Source organism: Apostichopus japonicus, chromosome 20 (assembly GCF_037975245.1).
Source record: "Apostichopus japonicus isolate 1M-3 chromosome 20, ASM3797524v1, whole genome shotgun sequence".
In the NCBI taxonomy this organism is placed as follows: domain Eukaryota; kingdom Metazoa; phylum Echinodermata; class Holothuroidea; order Aspidochirotida; family Stichopodidae; genus Apostichopus; species Apostichopus japonicus.
In genome coordinates this window covers 20,974,668-20,997,293 of record NC_092580.1, presented here as the reverse complement: position 1 = coordinate 20,997,293, position 22,626 = coordinate 20,974,668, and the positions used below count along the sequence as shown (strand labels likewise).

The following is a 22,626-nucleotide window of genomic DNA, read 5'->3' as shown; positions in this document are numbered from 1 at the left end:
TGGTATAATGAAATATAAGAAGACCAAAAGCTAACGATTAACGCTGGAGAGTGAGATATTCAAATTTATTTGAATCTTTAGCAGTATATTCCAGACCGGTAATTGTCCAAATAAACAAAATGTACCTGGCAACTCGATACGACACTGTAAACATTCCGTGTATACATTTGTGTCTACACATTTAATTTCAGCCACTGTGTGACATTTAGAGCTATAGTAGCAATCTCTCCCGCACCTTCCCTCTATTGAATTCAGAAACAGAGCACGAAGATCCATATGCGATTGCTTGCAGGTTTTGTATGTAAGCTATTTAGGTTAGTTAGTGATGTCATTCTACTAGTAATGAAATTCTAGTACGTACATTTTTCGCGCATACTAAAGCATGCTAATAGATTTCACCTGAATTATGTAACGTCCATGCAAGTAACCTTGCACAGATTACATTTCACTATACACACCAGTGAAAACAATATGTCAACATTCAGTATAATATGTCCTATCATGATGTATAAAAAATCATTTCCATGTCCTTCAAAATGAATCGATAACTTGTTAAGCCTTCGTCAAGATTCGGCGCATGAGTCATAACCTAGGCCGAAACAAGGAATAACGTTGAAGGTAATCTAGTATGACTAATTCGACCCTGGTGATGAGAAGACGAATGTAAGGTTAACGCACTGAGGCGGCAATCAAACCCAGCGTTTGTATTATTCAGTATATGCACGGGTATGAATAATTACTGTCAATTATATTTATTCCTGCGGGAGGCAATGCAGGTCATGCAAAGAATGTTATATGTTGATAAACATCATGTTGATAAACAACATGTTCGTCCAGTGCAGCAGGTCCTAAACTCTGGAATTCTCTTCCTCATCACTTTAGAAATGTCACATCTATTGACACTTTTAAGAAGCATTTGAAAACTTATTTTTTTCGGCTTGAGTATGGGCATTAATCTTATTCGTTGTTTTATTCACATTACTGTGCCAATTTTTTATGTTTATTTATATTTTTATGTTCTTTATTGTGATTTATAACCATGTCTTACATCATTTTTTACTTTTATTGCTGTCGTTATTACTTTTAGGTTAGGTTTTCTTAAGTTTGGTAATTTTATATTCCTGGTATTGGTTCTTTTGTACAGTGCTCTTGAGCATGTTTTATTTCATGATAACAGCACTTTAATATATGGTATTTATTAATCATATTACCCACGGACATTCATTCTCGTCCTTTTTCAATCTTCAACTAGATTCCAATGCTGTCAGAAACATGGGCATTATCGAATCAGGTACGAATCCAAGGGGTGTAGGTTGTATAGTGCTAACTTTTCAGCCTCGAACAAACTTTCGAGAGTATTTGTTTGTACAATTTTGTTTTCTGTGGAAGATGCTTAAAAATCCCTTACACAGGATTCGGGCTCTTTGGCCTCAGGGCCGCACCCCTTTTATTCCACCCTTTAGAATGTTAGCGGACTTCCATCACACATTTCATCCTCACATGAAATTGTTTCTGAAAGCCCTACATATAAGTTTCATGATTCTCTGAGCTCGAACCAGTGTATAGAAGCCTAAACGTTTCAATAGTATATGTGTTTGGCTTTCTCAAAGTATGAATTTAGGATACAAACTTCTTCACATATATTATGTTTGCCAATATTATCTTTACAGATTACTCAAGTTCTCGGAGAGCACTCTAGAGCATGGGAAACGTTGAAGGACAAGAACTCGATCTAGAAAATTTGACTCACGAACAACGCCTTCAGTTGCAACAACAACATGAGTTGAAACTTCAACAACAACAACTTTTGAGAGAACAGCAACAGTTGCAACAGCGAATGCAACAACAGCAACAGCAAGGGAGATTACATCAACAAACAACGGATAAAAGCAAATCACAAGCAATACTACAAGATCGTGTGCAACCTTCACAGCAAAATGAACGTTCAATTGAGCTTGAGAAAGAACGAGATCAAACAAATGTAGAACAAAGACAGCAGCCAACGCCTCAGCAGGGAACTCCAAAGGAACCTGAAAGGGTCCATCAAAAAGAATCCCAGGGGGAATCGAAAGAACAAGCGGTCGAGCAACACCCACCGTATCATCAACGATCACAGCAGAACAGTCAACTGCAACAAACTCAGCAACAGTCATCCCTCTCGCAGAACCAGCCACAAGCAGGGCGACAAGAACACCCCCAACAGCCACATCGCACACAGCAACTCCAACATCATCTGCATAGGTCTCAATTGCAGCAGCGACAATCAGAACAAAGAAAAGAAGTGACGAATACAAACCCACCTCCTGAACAACCACAAAATACGAGAAGGAGAAACGAAAGTCCTGTGAATGTTGTTAAAGAGCCCAATGCAAGCATCAAACAGCAATCTGACAAAAAAAGTAAAGTTCCTTCTGATGTAATAGCAGTAAATGATCAATTGCGTAGTACCAACAAGGAAGAAACAAGCGGGAAGCTACAACAGGATCAATTTCCTGCATCTTCAAGGAGTACTAGTAAGGAACATAAATCTAGATCTCCATTTAAGATCATAAAAGATGACACCAACAAACAAACAAGAAATAATACCAGCACAGAACGAAACAGAGCTCATGATCAACAACTGATGACAAGCGGGATGGAAAATCTAAGCGAGAAAGGTTCTAAAAAGGAAGATTGGCAAACAAACAAATTTCAATCTCCAACGCCTAAAGCGGCAATGAGAGGAGAAGCTGATAATCGAGCGAAGAGCCAGGGTCATTCTAGTCTTACTGTTGGGGGATCTAGTTCACCTAACCAGACAGTGACAGCGCGCACTCCATCTCCTAGCCGTCAACATCCGCAGCAGCTTCCCATTCAGCAGACTGGGTCACCAAAATCTGATATGTCTATTACCTCTCCTTCAAATGTGAGTCATTCACCTATGAGATCGCCAATGAAGTCTCCAATGAGGTCACCAATGATGCCCTCGGCAGGAGAACCATTTGAAGATCCAGCTGCGGGACTGGAAGCTGACCTCAGTCAACTTACAGAAGAGGAGAGAGCCCATATTCTTGCCGTATTGGACAGGGCCAGGCAGTTACAAGAGAAAGATGAAAACCGAGTTAGGTAAATAACCGCTACATTATAATTATACGTTAAGCTGATATCTACTACTTCAGATTATCTGTAACAAATAAAACGTACCAAATAGTTGCCTGTAACTGACACACTGTTTATGTTGGCTGAAGAATTAGAATAAGAATTGAATGTAAGCGGTGTGGATATCATCTCTTAGTTCTTCCATATACCGTAAACGAAACATGAGTAATGTTTGTGAGCACGTGGATTTCATCGACGCAAAATGACTTTGGACGCGTTACGGCATAAATAGGTAACTTCCCCTATAAATTAGTATCGGAAAATGTATCTTTGAAAATTACAAATCAATTCAGATAGCTAATAATTTTACATTATTCTGAAGTAAAAAACAATATATAACAAAGGTGTAAACTGCACGATAATGCTCCAGTTGGACATTTTGGTGCATGGAAAGAACACTTTCATACATACAGACATGAGCAACCATTTTAACCTGTTGCAGTTCTCTCGCTAATGTCATCAGCCTCTTTGATCGAATGCTGACATCCTGTTACTATGACAATTATGGTAGAAACATAATTTGTGGATGCAACCATCCGATGCGGGATTCTTTCCCTCTAATGGAATATTGTAATCGATACCTAACTTCAGCCATGTTTGTCGTATAGAGCCATTGAATCAACGTAGGTTTCTATGGCGATGTGGTCATTTAGGGGTACATTTGATTGAAAATATACTAGCAGGTGTTGGCACTAATCTCGGGAGTGGAGTACAAAGAGTTAATCATTTTACAGTGTAAATTCTCCTTCACATCTATTTAGAGATTACATGAGAGTTGGTTCTTCGACCACTAGTTCTTTTATGTCAATGTAAGCTTTTACGTAACGGCCGAACAATGATCAACGGGAAAGACATTTTCAATAAGAGGGAGAGTATAGTGCATAAATATTTAAAACATAGATAGTATAATATAAATCATGACGAGGTAAAAATACTGTGGACAGCTTTTCAACATTAAAAGAATTGCTTTCTTTCACAGAGAAATGGAGTACCACATGGACAAAATCGAAAGAGAAATTTCTGACAGAGGATATCAGAGTGACTCACAGATCAAAGAAAATGGAAGTTGTCATATTTGTAACAAAAGTTTCCGACGGATAATTGAGGCAGATTGTATCAAGAACGAACATGAAAATAAAGATTGCGATGAATGCGGCCAAACGGTGTGCGCAGAATGTGGATCAAGTGTAAGGCTCTCAGATGACGAGGTAAAGCGCAGACTTCTGTTCTTTTCTTTAACAAAAGTATACAAATATATTGATGAATGTTTACTGCGTAATTCCTAAACAGTACGAAGGCAAATGGATTGAACAAGAGGTAAAAGTAAGCTTCAGGGTTGGTAATAATATGATTTTAAGGTTGACGGACGACGGTTTAAGCTATCTATAATAAAAAACACATGACAATCGTAGAATTTTCACACAACGCTAAGGTGTTATACTAAATTGAAGTGTTACATTTGTAAATTTACAACTGAGTAGAGGATTGTTCGGCAGGAACTTCAAGAAATTGGACCTACTATATCAGTTATGTTTTCGTTAAATATAGTGTTGTTTTGTTCAGTCAAGTGAAAGCAAACATACTATTTGCTTCCGCTTTGTCAAATCTTTCCGCTCTTTGCCACACACTTTCGTCTGTTTTTCATTTGTAAACCCATTTAACATACTCAATATGTCTCCAAATAATATTTTCATCTGTCAGTCCACCTTCTGAGTAATTCCTGCTTCTTGCTATGCCAATTAGCCACTTCGTACCGTTTATATGACGAAAAGAGTAAATTGCAAAGCATGGGAATAAGCTCTTTTTCATATGACAAGTTGGCTTTCGATGAACAGCATGGATTTTATTCAACACTCTTTGTACGGTCACTTCCTACAAAGATTACAAGCACCAAATACCAATCGATAAGCATAGCTTCTTGCTTTGACTTGAACACTGTAAAGCTCTTCGATATTGAAAAAGTAATAAGACCAAGCTCATCTCCTTAAAAGATTAAAAAAGACAACAACCGAACTAAAACGGATGAACAAATTAGGTCAATGAAATAAACAAATGACGGTAACGTGAAAACTATTAACGTTAACTTAGTGTGCTATAGGTTCATCTGTGTATTTTTAATCTTCAGAAGGAAGGATGGCTGTGTGATCTTTGTCACCGAAGACGACGTTTTTTGGTCACTTCTGGCCTTTGGCACAAATATTACTCTCAAATTCAACCAAAAACTAGGAAGAGTAGACGAAGTAGCCTGGATGAGGCGTTCTTAGCCATACGTCCTCCAGTAAGTCGAGTGCTTTGAACGTATATATCCGCACGTTTGTACGCAGCCTTGCACAGCACCAAACGTTTCACTCCGATGCACGAACCAGGCTTGCACTCGCCAAACTTTGTGTTGCGCTTCTTTGCTTTAATTGTCCGGCAATCTATGTTCTGTTTCAGAGATTTATGAACATTTTGTTTTTCAAGTTAACCATATAATTTCGGTAATTAAGTCAAGGATATGACGCAATTATGTGACAAAGTTTCTATAAAAGTAGTCTCGACAAACGATCGTGAAGTTAGGCAGACACACTTTACATTTCAATATGGGTTAATACACAAACGAAACTCTGTGAAGACAAAATAAAACAAAAATAGCCTTTTTGTGGGGCAAAGAACAACTGTGCATTCCAAATAGGACATGTTTGGTACTGTTCAAACTTTATTTCAAAGAACCACCGTTCCTAGCATTTCAATTTTCAATGCTGACGTTATTAGCGAAGACTAAGTCTTTCATGAGAACAGAAGTGCAAAGTATAAGCTCATTGTCGAATTTTCTGACGATTTGTACTTTATTTTTTTATGATGTAATGAACATGGTCATATTTGCTGTTACTTCCTTTGCTATTATGGATTATTTGAAATGATATCCTAGTTGACATCTTCATGTTCCTACAGGGAGAAAGGTAAGTCTGACGTCTTTTATTAAAGAACATAACAAGCTGATAAACATAATGAGACACTCAGACTGGTTAGTACAACTAAATTCGACATTTTCCGTTTTAATTATGTAAGCTACTTGTCGTGCGAATACAGAAGGAAGCAGGTTTTCCCCGTGCCATGCAAATCAGCTTGCTCGGTGAAATATTGGCTCATCTGGCATATCAGCCAAACGACAATGTTTTGACATAAGAAATATCATCATTGTAGCAACGACTATTGTTTCGCCTGTTAACTTACCGACAGTTTACTAATATAGTATAGCTTGTGTGTCTTTTGCTCTTTCATGTTACAACAGCAATTCACTTAATTGAGCTGCATTGCATTTTACAACATTGCACTGCATTTCATCACACAAATTGGCATTTGTGTAGCATTACAGTAAACGGAATTTCATACCCCTGTAACACAAATTTTGTCAAGTTTATCAATAAGGATACATGTAGTTGAAAGCAACATGTTACTAATACATATAAAGATAATTAAGTTGATATTTTTAAGGTTATAAACAATTTGGCAAGCAATGTTTTTTAGTTACAGACTTATGAAATTACACCAAATGTCTTCAATACGTGCATGCATATTGCTATATTAGTTTGTTGACGATCGATGATGCTTTGTTAATTATTTATTAACTAATCAAATACGCATAACCTAACTTTGCATGATGCTTTACGTGATTGTTTACTAACCTGCTAACATGCATTACAACATCTGCTTGAAATGTCCATGTCTAGACTATTAAGCCTTCAAGACATTGCTGCATTTCTGAACAATAACTAACTTTGCTTTTGTACAATATGTGATATTGGTATTCCTAATGAAGCAATTCTTATTTCCTACAACTTTTATTAAACTGCCATATGAAAAAATATAATGCTGGGCACCTTTTCTCGTTGTTCCAGAACGACTTCCCATTAAATGATCAAGTTCTGTCTAATCAAAGTTTTAGTGTACTGATCGAAACTAATTGTTCATTGCCATAGTAACTGAAAGACAAAAATGTTGACGACAAGCTTAGTTCGAGTTACTAATGTTTATCATCCTTTTTAGGGTAAGCATGAACGTCATAAAACAGTATTTGATTAAAGATGTTTCGGACCAATTCGATACTACTGCGTACTCTGTCTTTTAAGTAACTCCAACTACCTTATGTATATATATATATATATATATATATATATATATATATATATATATATATATATATATATATATATATATATATATATATGAGAAGACTACAGAATCGATTGTAAACAAGCTTTTGGCATCATAATTTCTTTTAAAAAACAACTATTTGTAAACTCAGTCTGACCAAAACTTCTTGAGTAAATGCTAGTCTTTGACTATCTGGTTGCTTCTTTTCAATTTCAGTACTAACTCTAAAGTAGTCAAATGAGTTTTCATCTCTGAAAATGGCAGTCAGCTCTCTTAACGAAAAAGTTGTTATTGTAGGTAAAAACGATGACAATCCCAGGAAATATCGACTAACGTGTAAAAATATATGTCTATGCACCATCTCAGCTATCTCAAGGACCTTGACACTTAGTCACATGCAAGTACTGTTTAATGATAAAAGATAGCAGAGGTTAGCAAAAGTGTAGCAAAGGTGACGTTTTTTGAGAATTTTAGTAGGAAAGAGTAGAAAACGATATTGTTGAGAGTGCTGCACCTATGTGTCCTTGGGTGTACTGGTAGAAATAGTTATAATTACGCTACAACTGGAAAGTTGCAGCAACAACACCAACTTGTTTATAACAATTATAGAATATTTTCACACATTTCTTACCATGCTCAGACCAAATCCAGACATCGACTGGTCAGAACAGCATCGTATTCTATGGTTGACGATATGAGGAAGAACTTAGATGATGCGAAAGCACCGACTGATGACGACAGAGTAAGCGATGAATCAAAGGAATTCAGTCAAGACACGAATGTTTCTCTGCACTCTGGTAGGACATTAATATCTTACCTGATCCTTACACTTACACACGACGAGCAATTGTATGTTAATGAGTTGAAAGTTGAAAGTATGGTAACTTCATTAGTTTAAAGATATGACCATAATGACCATAATTTATTTGATATGAATTGTTTGGTTGAATGGTGTCAGCCTCTTCTCGGACGATGGTCTTTTGTTTGAATTTTGACATCAGTCAGTGTCACAGTTTTATCTAAATATGTTTTATTTGTAGAAACTGTGTTTATCACAATCTTAAATCCAGGCAAACATGTGCTTTGCACTTCTTTTGCTTACAAATTGTGCAAGAGATTGTATTGCAAATATTGTAGTAATGAACATACAAACTTATCGTTCGTCAGAAATACTCATCCCTTCTTGGTGGGAAAATATTTTATAATGAGTCAAAACGGGCTGTATTTCAATCTTATCCAACATTACATTTATGCTTATAATCAATAGATGAATTACGAGAAGAAGAATTACTACTGCTCTCGCGACGATCACGTGACCGTAGCCCTGAATACGAAAGACGTACATCAGCCGGTCAGGAGGAAGTACTCAGAGACCTAAGACGCGAGGAAAGAGGATTTCTGATCTCCGATAATACCATAGAGATGGATCCCATTGATGCTGACCACGTCGAAGATCTCAGTGAAGGTCCAGATGAGGAGGAAATGATGCGACAACTAATGGAGATGGCAGATGGAGTTGATGACGATTTCGGATCACTTTCTGACCACAGCTCCTCCTCTGGAATTCAATCACATTATTTTCTTGGAGAGAATGATGTTAAGTATGGTGAACATCAAGAAATCCTTGAAACAACTCAGCAGATAGCAAAGTTCACGGAATCACGAAATTTGTCTGATTATGACCTACATGAGGCAGCCAATCGAGAAGAAGATGTTCCCAAGCCAGCTGTTGATGATACTGCCAATAAAGTATCGAATGAGATGGGTGGCAGGAATGTTAGGAGAGATACTCCAGCAGTTCAAGCGTTAGAAGAGACAATACAGGTCTTAAAGAATCAGAAATCATTAACCAGTGAAAGGTTATCAAGCAGTTTGGAATCTTCACCGGCTCACGGTGTTGACCGATACCAATCAGATTCAATCATTCATAGTAGCTCAATTGAACAAGAATCGGACATGCTACAAAAAGAAATATCAAATTTGAAACATTTCATTGATGTATCTAGTCATAGTGATAGTGAAATAGAACAAAGAAGGGAAGGAAGTTCCAAAAGGAGGCGCAAGAAGGGGACAGATGGGGGTAGGGGAGGAAGTGATTCGGAAGATGCTACTGTAGGAACGGATAAATTCCTTTCGGTGGAAGATTTACGTGATGTCGGTGTCGACGACATGGAACAAAGTAGTGCTAGAGATTTTCTAATGGTTCCAAACCACAGCAAAAATGACACAACTTCAACTTTTGAGTCAAAAGGTAACAGACCACCCGCTGCTGGGAGAGGTTCGGGCTCCAACCGAAGGAAGAAAGGTAAGAAATATTTGGAGTCACCTCTGTCGCCAATACGTGATGACGAAGTTGAAACAAAGACTACTGCAACTACGGCTCAAGATGAAAAAGTACAGAAATCTGAAAAAGCTGATGAAGAAAAGTTTTTGTATCCTCCTGATAGCGATTATCTGAGGGACGAAGACAATATAGGAGAATATGTCGAATATGATGAGGAGGAGGACGAAAATATGGAGAGGGAGATGGATAGAGAAGATGAAGATGAAGATGAAGATTACCTGGTAGACGAGGATGATGCAGGATCATCTTATTTAACAAGTCCAGGAGGACTTGAGACTGTGATGGAGGAACAAGAAGAACAATTTGGCGACGATGCTTGGACTAGCAAACGTAATTACGCCTACGGTAAAAGCCAAAGAAAAAGAATTGTGACCGTTGGTACAAGTATGTTTGGGGAAGAAATCGAAGATAGTTCGCCAGAAGAAAGTAAGCAAGTACTTCGCCTTCAAGAGGCGCCTCCAGGAAAACGCCGATCAAGCCAAGAAGAGTCGGAATCTACAAAAACAGAAAATGATGAGGAACGAAAAATCCACAGACGGGATTATCCCGATAACGTACCACCTGAACGCCGTATGGAGAAAGTTCATTCCAGACGATCACCGGAATTGAGACAAGATGATCGGAAAGATCCCCTTGCGAAAGACCGTCCGCCATTGAGTAGAGTCGTTGAGTCGTCAACGTCACCAATTTCGAGTCCAGTAGTATCTACAAGGTTTAGATTCTCACCACCGATTACACCTAAGTTGTGCTCAACAGGTAAAACGTTTCCCGAGGCAACATTTCCGAAAGACCTTACTCCCACCGACGAAACAGCACATCATGAATTCGTGGACGAAAACCGTAATGAGATAGTTGATAGACAGGAAACCACACCAACTAACGAAATAGTGGGATTTGTCTCAAGTGGGCACCAAAGTCCCGTGGTAGTCACCGAGAAAACAAAACATTCAAGAAAAAGACACGCAGTCAGCACACAAACAGAGAAAAGAAAATCTCACAGGGAAATATCCACCCAGACAAAAAGCGAAGCTGAGGTGAAACGCTATTCACTAGGAGAGAAAGCCACAAAGTCGTTAGGAGTGCAAGCCGGTGACGATTTAGAAATGTTTTTACCTAGGAAGCTTCTGGTAGATGTAGGTGTAGAAACCGAATCTGATGTGTCCTCCACATCTTCTCCTGTTAGTTTTGCGTCTTCTCGATCTGTTGGAATTGAAACTGATTCTAGAGATCCAAATTTCAGCAGTGGGATGTCTAGTCCTGTTTCGGACGTTGGGAATGATCGATTCTACACGGAAACTGCTGTACAAACTTTAAGTGAGAGCTTTGCTCAGACGGATCCAATGAGCTATGACAAATCCGATTTTGGTGGTCCTCCCTACTATGGTATGGATCGATCTACACACACGTCACCTTCATTGTCTTATCAAGCTACTCAAGACCCCAAAGTTGCCCAAGCTCTTCGGGCAGTTCTGGGAGATTACCCACCTCCGATGTCCCGATCCTACGGAATGCAGGCATCTGCTGGAGCAAGTGCCAAACTAGACGAAACATCCAGTTCTCCGTACAGGGGTAACGGGATTAATCAGATGGAACGACACACAACACCAGAAGGATCTAGGTCATATGGCATGCAAACGTCTCCTTTGAAACAACAAGTTCCCTCCCTTGTTTCTTCTGGGATGTCTCCAACTCATTCCATTGGTCTCTCAAGACCAACATCCGTCTCTTCGAGTACCGATTATGTTCCAATGAGAAATGCAGATGGTCATTTGCATCGTGAAACGACAAATCACACTGCTAGTGTCATTCCAGACCATTTGGATACTAGAGTGAGTTTTTTTTACATAACAAACTTAAAACAATGTTAGTACTCATGATACGGTGGATTTTCTTGGATCTTTTATATCAAAATCGTCATACGTATAACAAATGAGCAGCATAAATCTGATAAAAGTTCTCACATAACTTATTGTTATAAAACAATACAGAAATTTAGTAAAATGCCATAATATACAGATTTTTATGTATACCAATGATAGCTACAGATTCCTTACTCCTTTTGTCAGAACACAACACGGTTCAGTGCAGCTAACACTGGATCTAGTATATTAGCTATATTAGAATTAACTTGCCCAACTCTTCCAATTACTTCCCGTCATTAATATAATTTGTTCCCTTATTGCTTCGAACGCATGTCACTCTCAATCGCGGTGCAAGATAAACCAATATTTCACGAAGCTAAAGACCATAAAGAAATAAGTAACCCACGATACAATGTGTCAACCTAGGAGCCCCTATTATCAAGCCTCTCATGTTAATGGATTCCAAACTTAATATCCCTAAGTAACTTTATCGCGTGTAATTCATTTAATGACACCCAAAATTTAATTACGTTTTCGCCTCTCCGTTGCAGATCTCCCAAAGTGATACAGAGAGTATTGACAGTGACCTCGGAACGCCTAGGATACGGAGACGTCTCCCTCACGTACCCGCTGGTTCAAGCCCATCGGCTTCGCCCGTATTAGGGCGAACTACAACAGAAGACACTGGCGATCTACAGTCAGAAATTGAATTAGATAAAGTTAAAGGTTTATTGAGTCGTAAAGCAATTCAATTAGAAATGGAAAGACGTAAACACGAATTAGACGAAATGACATCAAAGATCTGTAGTCAGAATCTTCCAGCAGGTGTGTCTCAAGAGCATCAAAAACATCGTTCTTTCATCCAACAGAAGTATCGTTCCGATGGTAGCCTATCCGATTCTGACGTCGTGATCAATCGTAAAACTGCAAGCCAAGAAAGACCGCAACAAGATAGAAAAGATGAGAAGGCATATCAGGTGAAACCTCCAGACAGTGTGGAAAGAGGTAGGAAAGAGGGAGGTAATATGGTGGCGATGGGTCTAGATAAAGAAAAGTATGTACAGTTTTCAAAATCAGAGGAGGACATTATCCGAGAAATTGAAAGGCAAGTAACCCAAGCAACAGGCAAGTCATACGATGCTTTTGATCAAGGAGACACTCCGGTGGCTGAAAAACCAAAACGAGTCTACACATCACATAGTGACCACGGGTATGAGAGAAAGACAAGTCATTATCCATATGATTACAAAGTCAACGATAAGATGTCTAGTGAATCGAAAAATCCCGTCAGCGGTTCTCGTGATCAATATGAGACTGAGCTGGAGTCGCAAAAATACTGGGATATAGATACATCACCAGTTCACACAACGGAAGAGTTAAAATTTCCAGAGAGAGATCCATTTCTTAAGTCGAGGAGTGAAGTATATCCAGGAGAATCCCCTCGAATGAGCGGGTCGTCGGGTCATGAGGGATCACGAAGAGAAGCAGAGGGATCTGAATGGATCAGGAAGGAAACTAGGCGGAATATCCCACAGTTGATTAAAGACAACCAGGTAATTTTAGAGGATTTTTTAAATGTTTCGTTATGTTCTTTTAAGGCTGTATTCGGTGTATATCCAAAGTGAATTCGGTAACGGCATTTTCTTTAAAGTTTCTTTCATTAACAATATTTAGATTAGATTTCACGTTAGTTACACCTCATTTATTCATATAACTGATAGATATCTTTAATGTTATTCTTTCACTTCCTTTTTGCATACAAAGGTGAAGTTTCTTAACTATAAAAACTGACTAAAAAGTCTAAAGGAAAATTCTTAAAAACGTTTTACTCAACACGATGGGAAATACAACCAAGGCTAATTTCCACTTCTTGTATTGTTATATATGATATCTCCTAATATTTCGTAACACATCTTATCAGAATGAAGTTGACCGTCTCAGTAGGGAGGGAGAAGAGATTGAACGACGTATCAAGGAACTAACTGCACTAGAAGAGAAGCTAGAGACAGATTATCAACAGTACAGAACGAGAGTTGTCACCGACCATCAACCGAGAGGTAACAATGTCCACCCTGAGACACTAGCCGATTACATCTTAAATTCACACGAACCCGCTTTACGATTTGAAAAGACCACCGACGGGCAATACGACTATACTACAGCTCACTGGTCAAACAGCGATGAAAGTTTATCGGGTTCCGGTGGTAAGTTGGCAAGCAGTTTGTCAGAATCGCGTGTCTTGCCAGCTCGGCCCTTAGGGGATGGACCCGATGACAGAGAGATGGAAGGTGCTGGATTAATACTCCCACTGGAAGAGAGTTCAGATTTTGATGGAGACCTCTCCTCTGGTTCTCCTGCCTCTCAGAAAAGAGATGTACCTCGTGAAGTTGCGTCAGGCTTACCATCGTTGCCAAAGAGAGGTGAGCGTCTGCAACTTCATGTTTAACAAGTCAGTAAAACTATCGGGGTTGATTTCCCAAAAATTGTCCCCTTTCTGTCCCATCCATAGCTACGTGAGGAAATTAAATGTAGTTTTTTTTTGGGGGGAGGGGTGGGGGTCTTTTGCATAAAGAAGCAAGTCTACAAGAAAACATTTTGTTTGCCATTTATGTCCTAAAAATATTCTAGTATTATGGGGATGAGTGTGTATATGTAACTTTATCATTTAATTTCCTACGACTTTATTGAGCTTGAATATGTATCTTTGCATTAGATCTCCCAGCTGTTACCGTTCATAGTGAAACGAGGCAAAAACAGGCACGTCAACTGCCAATACCCAAGATGGATTCACAACACATGTCGAGAAGCGAGGGCCACAGAGCGCACCCAAGCAGTGCGCAACAGGTATGCTGACAATTTCTCAATTGTGGAAATTTCCAGCATCATAACAAAAACCTAGATGTCGTCATCGTTCTGTTCGATCGAAAGCATGATCAATACAGTTTTCATTACGACGGTTTTGACTAAATAAGTGTTAAATATCGATCTTCTATTTGTTAACTGTTTTCTATCACATTGAGCTAAACTTCATAACATACGGTATGTGGAATTATCACGTTTATTAAAAGAGAATCAAAAGTAACCATTTTTCTTTAATTTGAATGAATGATATCTTTCTTATGAATAATTTCTCTAAGTTTGTCTAAGATTGGGATATATCGGATTTTAACGCTTTGTCGGGTGACTCACCGTTTGCACTGTCTGTGGTTTCATAGAGCTATCAAGAGATAAACCATTTTACTTTCCCTTCAGTTTTCAACTTTTCAACAATGTCAATGTGAGTGTTGCCCTTGAAACCAAGAGCTTTATTTTGTCATGCTAAGTATTTCAACATTTCAGAATCAGCATTCGCTAACTCAATTTTAATCAATAAAAGTAGTCATTAGAAACTTTCAAGCATGTGTGGCTCGATGATGCCATATGTAGACTTGCTAAAGTCGTTAGTCTCTATTGTGATGGACTAAGATATATCTCAGATGTTTGGAGGAGTTGGTCATCACAAGCATCTCTCTCACAAAAACTAATCATGTTCAGATGATGGTTGGATGTGGTTTTCCTATAACGTACGCCCAGTTTCACTGTCACGTTGGATACCATCCTCTTCTTGTCCTCCAAGGTATGTATATTTGCCTTTATTTAACCAAATTGATAAAGTTAATAAATCACATGTTAGTAATTCTATATCTCTATTTCTACATTTGTAAACAGCCCCCAGTGCCTCGTCGGAGTAGAGGAGAACGCACATCAAACATCTTTCACTTAAAACGTAATAGTAACGGGCCTTCCTCTGGTTCAGGCAGTGGAGGTGATTTGGGATTACGGGTCGTTGGTGGGAAGAGAATGCCGGGATCCAACCAACTGGTGGCTTACATCACTGACGTCGTGGAAGGAGGAGCGGCTCAGAAAGCAGGTAAATCTACAAATTCATTAAATCGGCGGATTACTATTACCAAAGGAATTGGGTAACAATAATTGATGTTGGTGTAACTATTTTCACTTCAGGTTTACGAGAGGGTGATCAGGTGTTGGAATGGTGCGGTACACCCCTGACGGGAAAAACTTTCGAAGAAGTTCAACTCATCATGAGAACAGCAAGGAAGATGGCCGACGTCACAGTGAAGTGGTTAGTTTCATCTAACTTATGAATATAGGATATCAACTTCCTAATCTAAAAATTTGAATAGTTACAATCAAATAAAATTGGCTCTCTCCAGAACTTTATAACCTTTGAAACGACTCAACTTTTCTGACAGTTTCCTACATGAGTTTCCTTCATTTTTCCTTCTCCGCGTAGCTTTCTCCTTACCCGTGGAAAGTAATTTAAGAATAAAAGTGTTTATGTTCTTTCCGTCTAGTGGACCAAACCTTTTAGACTCACCGAGGTACAGAGTTCAACGTCCTCCAGGGAGAGAGGTACAGCGGAGTCATCACCATAGTAGTAATCGTGAGTACAATTAGAAAGGTGGTGCGCATACAAAGTTTGTAATTATCATCCAACCAGTGGCTCGGTGGGTGCGGTTTCAAGTACGGCAAAACAGAAAGGGAGACCAGAAAGGGTACTTCCATGATCGGGAGGGGGCTGGGAGGGAAAGGAAGGGTCGAGGGAGGAACAGGGGGAACGGCAAAATTCAATAACGCTCTATTATCACCTTTCTATCTACATTGTAAACGGGACAGGTTGAAGTGAGGATAAACATAGGGCAACATTGAATTGCAATGATATTATAAGTGTGTGTGTGTGTTATAGTTAGAGGAAACGGTTTATGTAACGTTTGTCGGATTATCATAATAAATAAACGCACGGAGAAGGAATTCTCAACGGAAACATAAACAGACCAAATTCCAACCATGTTGTACTCTTAATAAATTTTCTGAACCATTCTTAAGGACATTCCTCGTCTCATATCCTCTTTTGTACTCTAAATTAAATTTCCTTCCATAGCACCGAGAAGTTCTTCCAGTCACAGGCGTGAACCTCCGAGCTCTGGTCATAGAGGCGAACATCCTCCTAGGCAGGTAGCGAGACCAACATCAGACGCCAAAGTATCAAGAATCACAGGAGAACTTCAGGTAATTGGGATTTCATACAGATGTGTAGCTATATAAGTTCGTTCGCATGCACGCGATATAAACTTTCACGTTAATGTTGATGTATCGTCCGATCACGTGATGCCTAGGCTCTAGTGCTGTAGTTGTCGGTTAAGAAACCATTTGGCATACTTTCATGTTTGCACGTGATAAGTATGATACCTATCGTATAGTATACTGAATAGTTTAAAGCTCTTGTATTGAACTTTCAGACTGACATATTCAATGTAATAGATAGAGAAGCGGTTATTGGACTATCAAACTGAAACTCCAATCACCTGACGCATGAATAACAGGGGCATCTTGTTCCTCTATTACGTCAGAACAATGCCACTCGCGTTTATTATAACATATATGTACTGCCCAGTTGCTACATCGTAAGAGAACTTGCGTGCCTAATCCTTCGGCTCCATTCTCACCCTCCTTCTTCATCGATATAATCCCATAATCTAATATATAAGTACCGTAATTTGTTGCATAGATAATAGCTTTTGACAAATGTTTAGCTTCTCGACGGGCTACTCATCTCACAAAAGGGAGACATTCACCTTAAATAGTTCGTAACATTTCGCTGCTGCATTCTATCCTTTCAAGGAGGTCAATGACTCTTTCTTTTGCCTCTGATAGGTTCGTTTAGCTTATGACGCCGGCAGAGGTGAGCTTAGGGTAGATGTTCTTCGGGGGCGTGGCCTGGTGGGTAAGACAAATGATGGATTAGCTGATCCATTCGTAGTGGTCAGACTGCTTCCAATGAAAAGGTATGTTCTTCTTCTTCCGCTGCCACCGTTTTATTCTACAAAAGTATATATATATAGGCTATATATATATATATATATATATATATATATATATATATATATGTGACCTTATGCTAATTTTATGATAGGTCACACCAGCTTTAAAGTCCGAGTCTGTTCTATAGCTCATTTGTTAACAAGCCTGTAACATATCGTCCTCGTAAGTTAACGTTTCATTACAATCATTGTTATTATCACATATGTGGCTAATATCATATTACCATGGCGACATTCTTTCAGATATGACCAGCATAGATTTAGGGTTTTTCTACCTTACTGTTATCATAACACTGACAGTGTTATGATACACAGTGTTCTAATCAATTTTACGGTTCTCTTAATCAGTAACCAGCTATGTGTCAATCCTTTTCGGGACCTTTTCCGCCCTACCATCTTTAACTCCATAGATCGATCACTTATTGCAGAATATTAATAACCTATCGTTGCTCTGAAAGAAAAACAAAATCGATCCCAAACATAAGCTAACAGAACAGATTTCAATGATTTCTTGTGCAGTTCTAGTGACGAGAAACGAACTGCCTGCGTTCCAAGGACTCTTACTCCAGAGTGGAATCAAACGTTGCTATTCCGTGACCTTCGAGCTAGCGAACTTTTGACCAATCACAGCCTTGAATTAACGATATGGAGCTCTTCTCGGAACTCGGAGAATTTTATGGGAAAGGTAGTCTTAAATTTTATACCTTATAATACAGTAATAGATTCATTACAAAATGTCTGATAAAAAGCCTTCTCAAATTAAAGCATTAAAAAAAATATATCTGAAACAAATACTTGTACAACATAGAAGTTAGAACTCATCTAAAATAATCAAACTCAACATGTTATGCGTTGAAGAAAGTTGGCTTGAAGGTGCCATTTATTGCTTAAAGATTTTAGTTTTGATGACGTCATTGCGTGGCAACTATTCAACTCAAATTCTAAATCTTTGTCCATGTTGTATTCATGTCATAATAACAATATATCTTGGTTTGAATTAAGTAAGGAAAACAACATCCAACTAAAGACGATGTTTCTTTCTAATCACCATTGCTGCTATGAATCTCGCAACGCTATTGAACAGTGGTTCCATAATGGTTTACATTGCACCGTATGCCACAATTTAAACGATGTACTATTTATCTTAATTTATCTCTTCTTTTGTTCTCCCTCTTCTTCAGGTTATCTTCAATTTATCAGATACTAAACAATTGGATAATCGTGTTCATTGGTACAGACTAATGAATGGTTCAACGGCACACGCTAAATCTCATAAAAATATAGGGTTTGTGTAAAATATGGTTTCCACCAGGAAGTGTTCCACCAGAGTTACATATCAGCATTGACTGACTTTAACCTCACGATACGATACCTCTCCCTAGCTCCTTATGAGGCGCTTTTCTTCTAAAAACCACAGCCAATTAACCTTTCCAAATCCCAAATGAGCCAACATTTCATTCAGATCAATAAGGATATTCATATCCTAAATTTTAATAATTAATGTCTTGATTATTGCCAAATCACGATGAAGTTTATCATAATCACACTGCGGAAATTACAAAATGAAAAAAAAAAATAGCATTTAAAATTCACAAGTAAATCAAAAAATGGAGAGAATGTAGGCCGTGTTCACTGATGACGTCAGTGCAATTAATGTGTGGTTGTTCTTCCCTTTGTAGTCGCGTATTTTGGTCTTCTATCTTTTATCATAAATAGTTATTTTAAAGTTTTTTTTGTCGATTTAGACCATTTTCATCAATTGTTTAGGCCACTCAAAATTCATTCGTCAGGTTTAGCAAAGGAATTAATTAGGTGTTTCGCGGAAGTAGTATAACCATTGACAATTCTACAATGTATAGAACCTATAGTCGAAAGAAATCGAGTTTAACTCCTTTCTTGTCACCCTTCAGTTATCGAATAACAATTTTGTCGCTTCAAAACGACCTTAATTCGTTCATTTTTTGTACGTCGTGTGTGTGCGTGTGTCTGTGTGTGACTAGATGGTTCTTCGACCGCACGGTCGTGATCTTTCCAAGTATTAATTTCATAATTAATCAGTCATTTAGCAAGTCGCCCCTTTGATCTATTTCATCAAATAACGCCAACTGTGGTCGAGAGACAAGGTAATTAATTAGTCAGCTCACTAGTTTGCACAAGCCAAGTCAAGTCAGACACATTTTCAAGTCAAGCCAAGGCAAGACATTTTAAGTTTCACTGGAGTCAAGTTAAATCATTTTGGGTTGCTGACCCGAATCGACCCAAGTCATCTGGGTTGCCGACGCTATAGTTAAGTCATTCGACTTTTTACAACACTGTTATTAGCTTAACTATATCAACAAGAGCGAATGAGTTTAAGGTGTTCCGTCACTCTTCAGTAAACAATAATGTATAAATATAAATAAAAGTTTATTGCTAATGGTGTCTATTCAATACAGTATTACATGCAACATTGTCTGTACAAATTCGATACTATGCACATGTTTATTTGAAGTTGTACAGCTTCCACGTACACCATGGAATCTGTGTTGTGATTCTGTATGATGAAATACCATAGACAGTCATGACGTCATGGGTAATACGGCGAACATCGTAAACGAGTGTGGAAGCAATTTACCCCTGCTATAAATGGATGTAGGGATGGGGGGGGGGGGGGCATGTAATTGCCATTGAGGCTATATGTGCTCAATAATGAGATTAATATTCTTTCATTTTGTCAAGTGCCGTCGAAATATTAAGAAATACATTCCATTAGTCGGTATAGTTTCATTGAATAGATACAATAAGCAACCCCATCCCACCCTATTGCCTCACCCCGCCATATGGCCTCACCTCAGTTACTACTATTCATTTCAATCTGTAAAGTGATAATTCATGATACGGATACGACTAACGCACCTGAAACTTAATAAAGTCATTATTAATATACATTTTTCATGGTATTTATCCTTATTCTAATTGATGCAATATACGGGCATTTTATTGCAAGAAATGCCCAACTTTTTTTCTTCAAACATCACATTTTGATCTATGTCAAGTTTGTATTACAAAAATGAAGTTTTTTAGTCCTGACTTTTTACTATACAATAAGAGTGACGCTGGTATGCTGTTCATGACGTGTAGCATATGCAGTTGATTGAAAGTGTGTGATTTACATATCCAATGTAGATCATCACGCTATTATAAGGTGCTCATCTATACGTACTTATCTCATTTGTATGTTGTACTTTATGCCGAATGTTCTTGCAACTAAGCTAAGTGAACACGCTATATCACATTTCAATACACTTGTATTCAATATTACAATTTCTAGCGGGGAAGAGAAACAGATATACGATCGTTGATATTGTGTAAGTGAACACACATATTATATTTATTGTGTAAGTGAACACACATATCATATTCACTTCACGAATACGCCACCACTTCTCCATGCTTATCTATCGATTTTATTGTATGTTCTGTGAATTGTATAATATTAGTTTACGAACAGTTCCTATATACACTCTATTATACGGCTCATGGAATATCGCTAATCATGAAATAGATATTTTATCTTAATTCGAAAAAAAGGAGTTTGTTTAACATTAGAAGCCTAGGATTCCAGGTACCAAGGAAGGAGAGAGTGGGGTGGGGGGGGGGTGGGGGTGAGTCCTACGCCACTTCCATCCCATCCCTGACAACTCCCTTGGCTACTGCACTGTTCACAAAAGGTTAGATTGCGTTATCTGCAGGAGACTACAACCCAAATGGTCGCGGTGCTACATTCAGACGTAAGAAGGTCGAAATAGTCAAAGAAATTCTTACGACATTTCTCGATTTTGGTATCACTTGATTTCACCTCCGAAATCTGCGCGTGCTAATTAGGCACGGAAAGTAAATAAATTACAACGGTAACTCCGTTGTATTGAATCTGTTCCTTTTCTTGTCTCTGAAATAGAGTTCAGGCGAACTCGATGATGATCCCGAAAATAGAACAATATGTCAGCCATGTTGTTCCATTTATACTTAATGATACAAGTTTATCATTGTGATTAAAAAGTTGGTGTCAATTATTTAGTAATATAATGCAAGCTTTTCTACCTTTCTAACATGATTATAACCTTATGCACCATAACTTGAACAAATAAATATTTTCTGTGAACTAAAAATTCATCAAGTTAGTAACGAACATTTTAACAAGGAGTAACAAAGTAACATTTTTACGGTTTGAATGATGTTGTTTTTTTTTTCCTTCTTGGTCACTGACAACTTTCAATGAACACAATGCGTATAAATATACTGTGATACCATATTTATTTTTCCAATTAGAATATTAATAGTATTAAAAAGTCTCGTATTAAAGTCAATTAATAATGTTGTATGTTCGTTAAGTTGTCTAAGCAATGTCTCCATTTTTTTTCCTTGTCACCATTTTTGTTTCGACTACAACTGTGCAATATACACCAATCGATTACATTAACTCGTTTCCAAAGTGTGTTTCCTTTATCTGGAGTTTTCTCGTCCTTTATTTAATCACGCAATACAACCTCGATCTGTAATGCTTCTTGATTTAATGTTGAAATTAGTATAGACTTTTCGTGCGGAACAGTAGCATGTAAGAAATTACGGAGAGTGCCACAGTCACGATAATAATCTCTTTCCCGCCAAATTTAGTAGGACGACAGACATCATAGTTGATGACTCATACTACATACGACAAAAACATGATTTCGTCGATAAAATAAAACAGTTGCTCCTATATTTGAGAATGATTTCACAATTCGAGTTCAGCCAGGGAAGTGAGGCAAACAAACTATATTAGGCGTTAATAAAAGGAAATCAGGAAGGTTCCATTTTTTGACAGGGGAGTTTCCAAAAATAAGATCAAGAATTAGACTATTCTTGGAGACAGCGTATGTTTAGTGCATATATAGCGTATATGTACTTTGAATCTACGGGAGGTAGAACCGTGGAATGGGTTGGGTGGTTCAAAATTAGGGGGAAACCCTCAGCAGCCCTCCCGCCCACCCCTTATTATATATACTTACATTATACAGCGGACAGATAAAATTTAAATATTGTATGCCAGTGGTCCGGGGGAGAGCCAAATTCTACCCCCCCCCCCAAACTGATTTCGGTATCAAACTTTAGGTGTGTGGCTCTGGGATCGTTGAGACCGACTATAAAAAATTGAGATGTCAAAGTGACGCCATTTTGAGGCATCTTTAGACAACAACGTAGGTCTATAATTAGGTCCAAGCGCAAAAGTTGTGCTAATGATACT

General features: G+C 38.2%; 1 protein-coding gene across 2 annotated transcripts in view; it reads left to right on the top strand.

Moving 5' to 3' along the window:
* LOC139960969 (uncharacterized) overlaps window positions 1-21,822 on the top strand; it is a 47,316-nt gene extending 25,494 nt beyond the window's left edge. Inside the window, exons 2-16 of one of the 2 annotated variants that reach the window (XM_071959707.1) lie at window positions 1,671-3,105; window positions 4,118-4,346; window positions 5,264-5,416; window positions 7,916-8,072; window positions 8,543-11,448; window positions 12,033-13,034; window positions 13,403-13,901; window positions 14,195-14,325; window positions 15,190-15,391; window positions 15,484-15,604; window positions 15,837-15,925; window positions 16,424-16,551; window positions 17,197-17,327; window positions 17,883-18,048; window positions 18,545-21,822. In XM_071959707.1, the coding sequence (XP_071815808.1) occupies window positions 1,703-3,105; window positions 4,118-4,346; window positions 5,264-5,416; window positions 7,916-8,072; window positions 8,543-11,448; window positions 12,033-13,034; window positions 13,403-13,901; window positions 14,195-14,325; window positions 15,190-15,391; window positions 15,484-15,604; window positions 15,837-15,925; window positions 16,424-16,551; window positions 17,197-17,327; window positions 17,883-18,048; window positions 18,545-18,658 (7,431 nt within the window). In that variant the 5' untranslated portion in view covers window positions 1,671-1,702 and the 3' untranslated portion in view covers window positions 18,659-21,822. The remainder of the gene's footprint in view (window positions 1-1,670; window positions 3,106-4,117; window positions 4,347-5,263; window positions 5,417-7,915; window positions 8,073-8,542; window positions 11,449-12,032; window positions 13,035-13,402; window positions 13,902-14,194; window positions 14,326-15,189; window positions 15,392-15,483; window positions 15,605-15,836; window positions 15,926-16,423; window positions 16,552-17,196; window positions 17,328-17,882; window positions 18,049-18,544) is intronic. The other variant, XM_071959708.1, reaches the window with a different exon arrangement.
* Window positions 21,823-22,626: the final 804 nt, after the last annotated feature.